Genomic DNA, 12258 nt, shown 5'->3' with positions numbered 1-12258 from the left:
GCAAGCGGGGATCCCGGGGGGGCCGGCAGGGGCAGAGCTGTGGGGGCAGCCCGGGGGGGCGGACAAGGAAGAGTAAAGGGGGGGGGTTGTCTTCTAGGCAGAGAGGGCAAAGCAGGGGGGCCGCCGCACGCCTGGGGGGCGGGGCCGCCGGGCCGGAGGCGGGGCCTGGCGCGGGGGGGCGGGGCGCTGGGGAGCCGCGGGGGGGGGTATTGTTCACGGCGCGGGGCATGCCGGGCCCGCCGCAGCCTGCAACATGGCGTCGTGCTGTCAGCTGTGTGTGTGAGGCGGGGAGCAGGAGCTGGACGCTGCGCCCCGGGCACGGCCGCCGCTAGAGAGCCCCGCGCCCCCCCCTTCCCCTCAGCTCCCTCCCCCCCAGCGCGCCAGGGACCCTCTCCCTCCCCACCTCCCCCCGCTATGCGGGGGTAGCGGGGCCCGCCTCACTTCTGCCCCAGGGTCGCCCGGTGCCAGCCCCATGGGGTCCCCGGCGGCCGCCGCGGCTGCGGACTCGGCCCAGTGGCTCTCGGTGAAGGAGGAGACCATCTTCCTACACGACGGGCTGATCCGGGTCACCGACCTGGCCGAGCTGCCCAGCGAGATCGTGGGGGTGGCCGAGCCCGGGGACACCGAGCTGGAGGTGAGCCCCGCCTCCCCCACCACACACCCCTGCCGGGGCGGGGGGCTCCTCCGTGGGGCAGGGCGGGGGTGATAGGGTGAGTGTGTGTGTGGGGGGGGGTGAGGATGAAGAGGAGAAGGATGCCCAGCGAGGGCTTGGGGGGACTGGGTGAGGGTGGAGGTGGTGGGAATCCAGGTGAGGAGGGTGGTGATAACGAGGGGAAAGGATGATCCAGGGAGGGGGGAGGTTGGGATGAAGAATGGTGGATGCGAGGAGGTGATAGATGATTTTGGGGGGTACTAAATTCAGAGATCTAAGTGGTTCGGGGTATTGATCAGCCCCTAACTAATGGTGACGGGGATGGAGAGGGAATGATGATGGAGGGTGAAGGATTGAAGCAAAATCTCCTTGTTTGAAATCGGTAGGGTTAAAAAAAAAAATCTGTGTATTCTAGAACAGGCTATTGACATATTGATTTTTATTTATGGTTTTATCTTGATTTTAATGGTTGTTTTTGTATGGTTAGTAGTTAAATCTATTTGTCTTATTGCAAAGCATCCAGAATACTTGGTTATCTAGGGGCAGTATTTAGGCTGTGGTAATGATTATTATTAAAAAGCAAGAGGAACAGCTGGGTTCTTCATCACAGTTTCTGCCCTTCCCACAAATGTTGGTAGCTCTCGTGGAAGGCAAATTGTGCAGCTGTCTGTATTTGTGTATTATGTACAATAGGCTTTTTTTTTCCCGTGGTGTTTCCTGTGACTGTGTGTAGATTGCATCTGTTCGGTAGACTGTATCTTTTGCTGTGTGTCTCTCTTCTTCTCCTCCCTCTATCACCCCACCCTCTCTCCCAGGCAGTGTAGCTTGCAATGACACAGGGTCTTTGTCAGAGAAGCAAAGTGGTATTATCTAAGTGGGGATGGTTCAGCAGCTTTATCTGTGTATTGTGTTAGGTCAAAGGCATTTATTTAGGCCACAACCCCTTTACTGAGGGTTTGGCTGCATAGCAAGGTGTTGCCAAGAACCCACAAGCCACAGCAGGTGCAAAAGCCTGCAGTCTTGACAAAATCACTGCTAGATTCTGGTGACATGCAGCTAAATTTGATGTTTATGAAAACTTCCTCCAGCATTATCTAAAAAAGGAAGGTCACTATTATTATTTGTTGTTGTTTTGCTAAGTTTGACTCTTTCCTCTCTGTGAGATGTCATTGGGGGTGGGTCTTGGAGCACGGACTGGTTGTCATGAAATGGATATTGGCACAAGTCACCCAACATAAAAGGCTCTCCCTATTTGTGTGATATCTCCTGTTTGTTTATTTTTATATCTCTGTCTAAATGCCATGACTCCTCTCTTGTGATATGAATCCACTTTGATTTTCAATGAAACATGTATTCAGAAATTAATTTAAACCTCAGTATATACTTGTGGAAGCAGTAATGAGTAAATCATCTAATTACTGTACTAGAATGTCTCATGGGCATGCTTTGATCTCTAGTCTGCTTGTTCCCCCATACAGGATTCCTATTTTGTCTTTGATACTCTTATTTTTACGATTTTACAAACTAGACCAGAAACATGCTCCAAAATGAAACTTGACATGGAGAGCCTTAGTATTGGAGCCTTATTTGTCTCTAAAACTTTAAGTAATCCTCCCTAAAATTATTAGTGGGGGAGGAATGGAGCAGAGCAGGAAATGAAGTTTAAGGCTATCCTGTGTTTATTACAGTTGTGTAAGGGGCTGTTAGCATGGTATGGGTGGTTTAAAACAACAACAACAACAAAAACCTTCTGAAATGGGAAGGCCAAAGTTTGAGTGCTATGTGTGCTTTCAGTATGAAACCTTAAAAATAGCAGTCTGCTATGATATCTTTACTTGGTTGATTCATAATCTTGAATTGCAGAGCATTGAGACACCAATATTTTGTGACACTGAAAATAGTAGGTTTCAGAGTAGCAGCCGTGTTAGTCTGTTTTGCAAAAAGAAAAGGAGGACTTGTGGCACCTTAGAGACTAACAAATTTGTTTGAACATAAGCTTTTGTGAGCTACAGCTCACTTCATCGAATGCATGCAGTGGAAAATACAGTGAGAAGATTTATATACACAGAGAACATGAAACAATGGATGTTACCATACACACTGTAACAAGAGTGATCAGGTAAGGTGAGCTATTACCAGCAGGAGATATGGGGAGGTGGGGGAACCTTTTGTAGTGATAATCAAGGTGGGCCATTTCCAGCGGGGAGGGGTGGGGGGGAACGTGGGGAAATAGTTTTACTTTGTGTCAGGACCCATCCACTCCCAGTCTTTATTCAAGCCGAAGTTAATTGTATCCAGTTTGCAAATTAATTCCAATTCAGCAGTCTCTCCTTGGAGTCTGTTTTTTTTTTTTTTTGAAGAATTGCCACTTTTAGGTCTGTAATCGAGTGACCAAAGAGATTGAAGTGTTCTCCGACTGGTTTTTGAATGTTATAATTCTTGACATCTGATTTGTGTCCATTTATTCTTTTACGTAGAGACTGTCTAGTTTGGTGAATGTACATGACAGAGGGGCATTGCTGGCACATGATGGTATATATCACATTGGTAGATGTGCAGGTGAAGGAGCCTCTGATAGTGTGGCTGATGTGATTAGGCGTTATGATGGTGTCCCCTGAATAGATATGTGGACACAGTTGGCAACAGCCTTTGTTGCAAGCATAGGTTCCTGGGTTAGTGGTTCTGTTGTGTGGTTGCTGGTGAGTATTTGCTTCAGGTTGTGGGGCTGTCTGTAAGCAAGGACTGGCCTGTCTTCCCAAGATCTGTGAGAGTGATGGGTCGTCCTTCAGGATAGGTTGTATATCCTTGATGATGCGTTGGAGGGGTTTTAGTTGGGGGCTAAGGTGATGGCTAGTGGCATTCTGTTATTTTCTTCGTTGGGCCTGTCCTGTTGTAGGTGACTTCTGGATACTCTTCTGGCTCTGTCAATCTGTTTCTTCACTTCAGCAGGTGGGTATTGTAGTTGTAAGAACGCTTGATAGAGATCTTGTAGGTGTTTCTCTGTCTGAGGGGTGGAGCAAATGCGGTTGTATCGTAGAGGTTAGCTGTAGACAATGGATCATGTGGTGTGGTCTGGATGAAAGCTGGAGGCATGTAAGTAAGTATAGCGGTCCGTAGGTTTCCGGTATAGGGTGGTGGTTATGTGACCATTGCGTATTAGCACCGTAGTGTCCAGCAAGTGGATCTCTTGTGTGGACTGGTTCAGGCTGAGGTTGATGGTGGGATGGAAATTGTTGAAATCCTGGTGGAATTCTTCAAGGGCTTCTCTTCCATGGGTCCAGATGATGAAGATGTCATCAATGTCGTGCAAGTAGAGTAGGGGCATTGGGGGACGAGAGCTGAGGAAGCGTTGTTCTAAGTCAGCCATAAAAATGTTGGCATATTGTGGGGCCGTGCGGGTATGCATAGCAGTGCCGCTGATTTGAAGGTATACATTGTCCCCAACGAGAGACTATTGAATTGGAATTAATTTGCAAACTGGATACAATTAACTTAGGCTTGAATAAAGACTGGGAGTGGATGGGTCATTACACAAAGTAAAACTATTTCCCCATGTTTATTCCCCCCCACCCCTCCCCGCTGGAAATGGCCCACCTTGATTATCACTACAAAAGGTTCCCCCACCTCCCCCGATCTCCTGCTGGTAATAGCTCACCTTACCTGATCGCTCTCGTTACAGTGTGTATGGTAACACCCATTGTTTCATGTTCTCTGTGTATATAAATCTCCCCACTGTATTTTCCACTGAATGCATCCGATGAAGTGAGCTGTAGCTCACGAAAGCTTATGTTCAAATAAATTTGTTAGTCTCTAAGGTGCCACAAGTACTCCTTTTCTTTTGCAGACTACACAGCTGCTACTCTGAAACCTGTTCTGCAGTACTAACTAAGGATATGTCTATACTACAAAGAAAAACCTTCAACACAGAGTCTGAGACTGGGTCAATTGACTTGAGCTTCAGGTGCAGGGCCAAAAATAGCTGAGTAGATTTTCCCACTCAGACTGGAGACCAGGCTCTGGAACCTGGTGAGGTGGGAGGGTCTCGTAGTCCTGGCTCCAGCCCAACCAGCAATGTCTACACTGCTATTTTTTAGCCCCACAAGCTCCAGTTAGTTGGGCCCAGGCTCTGAGACATGGTGTCATGGATTTTCCTTTGCAGTGTAGACGTATTCTTAAGTGCTGGCCTGTGCTCTCCCCTGTACAACACATGGAGTAAATATTATTTATACCAGTTTACCATTTGTTTTCTTACCTTAGCTGCCTCTGGTGAAGAAAACTATAGCTTGTGCTTCCCTAAGTGAACTTTAGTGCTCATGGAAGGTGCTAAGTTAACAGTCCTGGGAACTGAAGTCCTGTGTATTCATCCACTGGGATGCAGCTTCCTCACGCTTCCCTGTCTTAGAGAGATTGGGAAAAGAGGATAGTTCTTCGATCTCTGCTTTGAGGTTCTGAGTGTAAATTAGGCACTTACTAGAAAACAGTAACCCTACCTAGCCTTTCACACCTACCTTCTTCCTGTCTCCTAAGGATATTTAAGGTGATACCATGCTACTCAGTTACTTTTGACTGACATCAGCAACAAGCACAGCCTCAGCTGTGTCCATTCATACTGCTGTCTGTTCCTCTAGAAAATTGCCTCTGGTTTTTCTAGCTAGTGTTGAGATAATTTAGTCTGAACTTCTGGCCTGGTAGGGACCTCCCCCCATTTATGGCTCCTCTGAGCCTTGTCTGCTTTGTTGAATCTGATGGTGTGAGCCTCAGCTATCTGTAACACGAACGCTTTCAGTTATGTCCCATCTGTGGTAGCACTATGGCCAGAACCAAAGCCCACTGCAGTAAATGGGGAGGGGAATTTCTGTTGACATCAGTGAGCTTTGGATCAGCACGTTTGGTGCTTGTTCTGTCTCAAGAAAACGCTCAGTCTGAGATGCTCTCTAGCCATCACATCTCTCAAGGATAGAGAGCCACTCCAATATTTTCTCATTGTTTCCTTGTTCTCTCTTCTCTGTCTGTCTGTCTGTATCCATCTGTTGTAAGCTCTTTAGGGCAGAGATTGTCTCTTTGTGTTGAAAAGCACCTAGCATAATGGGATCTTGATCCATGACTGGAGCTCCTGAGGCTACGGTATAACTACTACTAATAATAATTCGAGCTCTGTTCCATGGACATCAACATGTGGGCTTTATCCCCCAGTGCTGAGCACCTGGGGGAGTCAGCATTAAAGTCTTGATCCTGGTCAGCCAATTCTGGCTCCAATAACTATGCACCTTTGATGCTTAGGAACTCCTCAACATCATCCCATATAGCAAGCTTTGCTTTCAGAGGGTTGGTTTTGTTCCCTGTGTCTTCACATTGGGAGTTTAAAGAGGACTGTTCTGCCTTCAGATGTCACATTTATCTGCTTGTCAAGTCCATGTAAGAGGCCTGTGGAGCCCTGAAGGATTTTGCTCCCCAGCATCTGGATTCTTTATTTGAGCCAAGAAATTGCAGCAGTTGAGCCATGAGCTCCATGAGTCTATCCAGCATGGTCCTGAGTTAGCTTTGACATTAAGAGGTATAAGGAGCTGGAGGAGGCATAGGAAAAGGGGAGGGTACAGACTTCTAGACTTATTTGCTTGTTCTACTACAGACTATAGTAAACAAACTACTGCATGCATACTCTTCTTAATATACCTGTGCTCTCTTTCAACATTGAATGTCATGGCAATCTGAGCTAGAATATCAAAGCAATCAGTCGAACCCACCAGGTTTCATAGATTTCAAAATTATTTTGAAAGAAAATCACAAATTGGGCCAGGTTTGCCGAAAGGTGCATGCCCTAAAGGCCCATCATACTACAGTGATAACCAATTCAGGGATCCAAAGTTTTTATCAGGTTATGGAAACATGAGACGTCTGTACTACAACTTTTAACCATATTAAGGCTGAGTCCCCTGACTCAGTTATAGTTTTAAAGGTAGGGGCTTAGTGAATCTTCTAGCCAACCTGGTTTATGTTTACAGTTTTTATTACAAAATATGGAACCCAGCAAGTTTTTTAAAGTTTTATGTTTCAGTCAGTAAACATTTTAAATCAGCTCCTTTCAACTTCAATTAAATCATTGAATTTTACTATAAATTCTTATATGACATCTGTCTGTACTGCAGACGTTTTTTATTTTAAAAATCCTATGCAGTGAGCATTTTAACGTCTCTCAAAAACAAATAATATAAGTTGCCAAGATGCAAAGTGGCTACAAAATATATGAAAGAAATGACTATTTCTATGGGCCTTTGCTAACTAATTAAGAAGTTAAATCATCTAAATTTATAGCAGACCACAATGTCTCCCAACAAATGACATTTGTGTCCAGGATTTACCAAATACAGATTATACCAACAATAGACACTTTGAAAACTATTTATAGATTTATAGCTTCCAAGGCCAGAAGGGACCATTGTGATAATTCTAGTCTGACCTCTTACATAACATAGGCCCTAGAACTTCCCCAAATAATTCCTAGAGCCGATCTTTTAGAAAAACATCCTATCTTGATATAAAAATTGTCAGTGATGGAGACTGTGCTAAGACCCTATTGATAAGTCTCAAGTTATAAAGCCTCTGAATTCCTTTGCAAAAAATAAATCATTTTGTAGCCAGTTCAAGAAATGCCTTCAGCATTGATACAATTCACTTACAGAACCAGCTGTTTGTTGTGGAATATCAGAAGTACTATTTTTACATTTCACTCAACTTCCTTATCAATTGTTAGTGAGTGAATTGTACTAAGGAATGTGCACAGGTGTTGCAATATAAGAGCAAGACCAAACAGATGTGTCCATTTCTGTTTGTGGCAGATAAGGATTCTGAAAAGGGCTAGAAGAAGTAAAGCATTCAAGATAGGGAATTTTATATAAACTGATGCTTCTAAGAGCAAACCAGACACAATCTTTCTAGAAATTTCAGCAACAAAGCAGTACATCTCTATATTATCAGTGTCCATATGATAGTCTAGTGAGTCAGGTTTCAGAGTAGCAGCCGTGTTAGTCTGTATCCGCAAAAAGAAAAGGAGTACTTGTGGCACCTTAGAGACGAACAAATTTATTTATCTGAGCATAAGCTTTCATGAGCTACAGCTCACTTCATCAGATGCATGCAGTGGAAAATACAGTGGGGAGATTTATATACACAGAGAACATGAAACAATGGGTGTTACCATACACGCTGTAACAAGAGTGACCAGGTAAGGTGAGCTATTACTAGCAGGAGAGCCGGGGGGTGGGGAACGGGACAGATGGATGGACCTTTTGTAGTGATGATCAAAGTGGGTCAACTGCTGGAAATGGCCCACCTTGATTATCACTACAAAAGGTGTCCCCGTCGTTTGTGTGTCCGTGCCCCCCGCTCTCCTGCTGGTAATAGCTCACCTTACCTGATCACTCTTGTTACAGTATGTATGGTAACATCCATTGTTTCATGTTCTCTGTGTATATAAATCTCCCCACTGTATTTTTCGCTGAATGCATCCGATGAAGTGACCTGTAGCTCATGAAAGCTTATGCTCAGATAAATAAATTTGTTAGTCTCTAAGGTACCACAAATACTCCTTTTCTAATCTCAGTGATTCTAAGAGGAAAGTAAAGAAACATATCAAAGAAAAGGAGCCGGGGAGTCCTACAAACAGTAGGTAATTCAATTTGATATAAATTGTGTCGGTTTTCAGGGAGAGTCCTTCATTTAGTTGAGAACTGCCCTGGAAACCTTATGAACTGAAATTCAGAAGCTGTATACTTTAATAAACCAAAAGATGTAAGCAGGACTAGGTGTATGAATGCAAATCCGTATCTAGCAATCCTTAGAGATTTATGACCAGAGACCGTCAAGTAAGCAGTGTTATAAAAAAAGATTGAAATTTAGCTAATACTTTGTCATTAGATGTTCACTTCTACAAGTGCCTTGTTCTGCTTTGTTCGAAAAAGTAAATTTTCACTTGGTTAATCTTCTGACTTTCAATCTTTGAAGACTTGGGGACAGATCCTCAACAGGTATAAAATCAACACAGCTCCAATAATGTGAATTAGCATCTCTATTAACATCTGCTGAGAATCTGGACCATGATCATTTGCATATAGGAATCAGAGGTAGATTATTGTATAACAACACCAAAATAAACTATTCAAGCAATAATTAAATTTTTTTAAACTCCTGTTCCTCCTCTTATTTCCTGCACAGAGACCTTTTCTTGAAAAACGAAGGGAAGAACCCAGTTTTAGTCTTCGATTAGTTAGATTGATCACTTTCAGTGACCAATGCTTTTGCCATTTGTAATTACAAGTGTCATTTTAATTGTTAGATTGATCTTTGCTTCAGCTAAGTAGCGCATGTTCTGATCAATTTACTTGCATCCCTAGAGATGTTCAGTTGGCTAGTTTGCCATTTGGATTCTTGATTTAATTATGGAATGAAATGTTGTTTCAGATGATGCCTCAAAGATTACTGCTTTCATATTTATGCACAAATACCAAAAATCTTTGACTTTTCCTGTGTGGATAAGAAACATGTCTTTGGAGTCTTTTTCTGGTTTGGCTCCATAGTTATTTCTTTGATATTTGTGTGCTGCAATCATGTTTTAAAAGAAAATGGTAAACTTGATAAGTTGAGGGTAAGTGCTCCTTCAGCTTACCCAGTTATGTTGAATCCTGCTCCAGAGCAGTGGAAAATCTGACCTATTGCGGAGATGATGAGGGTGATCTCTGTAGTCAGTTACTACTTATGCACTCTTCCCTCACATGACTGATTACAATAATAAAGTATTAATGTTTGTCTTCCCTGTAAAATGCTTGTGGCCTCCCTGGTTGGTTGCAATGACAAGGGAATGTATCTGAGCCCAGAATGAAACTTATTTTGTAGCTTTAAATATTGTCACAGGCCGTATATGCTTATTAAGCATGAGAAAAGACTACAAAAAGAAAAGGTGCTCAACATTTGCTGAGAAGAAAAAGCATGAAATAATTGTTATAAAAATATTTAAGGCTGACCTTCTTACTCTAAAAATTAGTGTCTGAAGAACAACCTAGCTTTATTAATAAATGGTCTTTCTAGTGCTTATAAGGTGCCATTTAAAATAGGCTAATTCTGAACAATCAAACAGATTTTTAAAAGCTCAGTAACCTGTGGGCACTGCTAAATCAATATATGTAGCAGTCACTTAAGTGTATGCACCATAAGATGTCTATTTGGTTAATTATCTCCCAAATTTTTTTAGAATAATCTTTTTTTGTTGTTGGTAGATAGCATTCTAAAAATGTACCCTTACAGAAGATGCACAAATAGCAAAACCAGGAATTTTTTAGAATAATGAAGAATACTTAATGCCATTTTTTTCTGTCTGAAAAATGATATTTAAAATAGGAATGTAATGTTTACTTGGAATTAAAGTTAAAAATACCCAATCACAAGTGTCAGAATAATTGTGAAGAAATTTCAACGTAAATATTTGATCCTGATCATAAAAATACATAGCAACAAAACTTGTTCTAATTCTTTGATCTTGCAAAAGCTTGTTTTTGATTTCTTCAGTGGTTTCTTTGTGTAACATGAATTGATTAACATTTTAATACATTACTTTGTGCTTTAAAATTTATCTGCTTTTATTAAAGCAGAAAAATTACAAAATCAATTATCAAAAACATTCTTCTGGGAAGGAAGAAGTTAAACTGTCTTCCAGCTGTTCAGACACAATTAGGACACTTTAGATTAGCAGATGCATAACTTCTTTGCTTATTTTTCACAGGTTAGAAATGAAATGGAATTTAAGGCACATGGCTTTCTGTTCAACAGCAGTCCAGAGAGCCCTTCCTAAAAATCAGAGGGGTAGCCGTGTTAGTCTGGATCTGTAAAAGCAGCAAAGAATCCTGTGGCACCGTATAGACTAACAGACGTATTGGAGCATAAGCTTTCGTGGGTGAATACCCACTTCATTGGATGCGTGGCTGGAAATTTCCACTACATGCATCCAATGAAGTGGGTATGCACCCACAAAAGCTTATGCTCCATTATGTCTGTTAGTTTATAAGGTGTCATAGGACTCTTTGCCACTCTTCCTAAAAATGTAACATTTGGGGGCAATTGTACTGTGACAGATTGTTGGACTGGGAGATCTGATGGTCCATGAGGAGATCTTTAGAGCCCTGCAAATCTGCGGATATTCACTTTAGTGGATCGGATGCGGATACAATTTTTGTATCCGCGCAGGGCTCTAGAGATCTTTCCCCTCATGAAGTTGATCTTCAGAATTTAAAAAGTTGGAGAGCTTTTGCTATACAGTATATGGCTTGGTATCATTGAGCTGCCCTACTGATCCATCCCCCTTGTAAAGGTCTACGCTCAAAGCTGTTCCACTGTTAAGGCTATCTGTGCTATATAATTTATTTGTTAGTATATAACATTTTAACTGACCAAAGACAAGATGTTGAGTTTGGGCTGAAATTGAACTTTGATTTGAAAGTTCCACTCAGTCAGTCTAAACAGTTTGTCTTCTTTCACTTCCTTTCTTTTCTTCTTCCTCCTTGGTTTTCATTTCATATACATTAATAAGATAATGGAATAGTAATCTGTACTCCAGCATTCTCACTTTGAATCTCATGCTTTAGGTCCACTGAGTGAGTAACTGTGTTTCAAATTATATACAGACTTTGTTTATAGTCCAGAAAGGCTGGAGAGAGTTCTCAATCAATAGTGCTATACAGGAATTTATAGCTTAGCTAGGCACAATTAGGTGTTTAAATCTCATCTGGCACACACTTTGAAGACGCTATTTTTGTAGAGCAAAAAAGCTAAACATATTTGATCTAAAAAAATCAAACTAAATGATCTCGTGATTGTCACAGTATCAAAGGAGAACCTAAATAGTAAGCAGGTAATGATTCTTTTGTGTTGCCTGTGACATTTGTCTCGCAAGCATTTAAAAAAAAAAAAAAAGACAGACGACAAAAAAAACATCCCAACAATATCCTAGGTGTTTAATCTTTGAGGGGAGCCACCTTTTCTTTGGAAGACCTACTGTTTAAAAATATTGTTAGTTTTTAGAATTGGTCTTCATTAATTGTTCTTCCTCTTTGCTGCTGCTGTTTGTTACTTTCCATTTGAGAATTCATCCTAGTGAGTTAGAAGTAGAGAGCACTGTGCAGATACAAAATTTTTATCTGCATCCACTCCATGATCTGCAAACATGGTCTGTGGATATAAAGTGGGTATCCGCAGATTTGCAGGGCTCTAGTTACAAGCAACACATTTCCTGCATATAAAATTGTTTGACTTTTTGGAACAAAAGATTATAAAGTATGACAACCTCTAATACTGATTAGTAGAGTATTCTACCACGGAGGAGAGTGAATACACAAAGCCTAGCACTTTAAAAGAGCAACTAAATATAAACAGTAATTATTGTAAATGTATTATTCAGTGTAATGTATAGTTTAGTAATTAACATTCTTAGACTGGAAATATTAATATACAAAATTTACTTGCTAATACTTAACCATTAAAATGTATCTTTACTAATGTAAATTCTGTAAGAATTTCATTTTCTTTAAATGAACGCTTTTATTAGTAAGGTTAAATCCTGC

At 41.6% G+C, this 12258-nt stretch overlaps 1 protein-coding gene across 5 annotated transcripts in view; it reads left to right on the top strand.

Moving 5' to 3' along the window:
• Positions 1-211: 211 nt before the first annotated feature.
• HECTD4 (HECT domain E3 ubiquitin protein ligase 4) overlaps positions 212-12258 on the top strand; it is a 117172-nt gene continuing 105125 nt past the window's right edge. For 2 of the 5 annotated variants that reach the window (XM_038373279.2, XM_038373277.2), the window contains exon 1: positions 273-634. In XM_038373279.2, coding sequence (XP_038229207.1) covers positions 473-634 — 162 coding nt within the window. In that variant the 5' untranslated portion in view covers positions 273-472. Of the gene's footprint in view, positions 635-12258 lie in introns of all 5 variants that reach the window. The other 3 variants (XM_038373280.2, XM_043498305.1, XM_038373281.2) reach the window with 3 other exon arrangements.

Source organism: Dermochelys coriacea, chromosome 15, assembly GCF_009764565.3.
Source record: "Dermochelys coriacea isolate rDerCor1 chromosome 15, rDerCor1.pri.v4, whole genome shotgun sequence".
Lineage (NCBI taxonomy): Eukaryota > Metazoa > Chordata > Testudines > Dermochelyidae > Dermochelys > Dermochelys coriacea.
The sequence above is the reverse complement of the archived record's forward strand: the minus strand, read 5'-3'. Positions and strand labels throughout refer to the sequence as shown.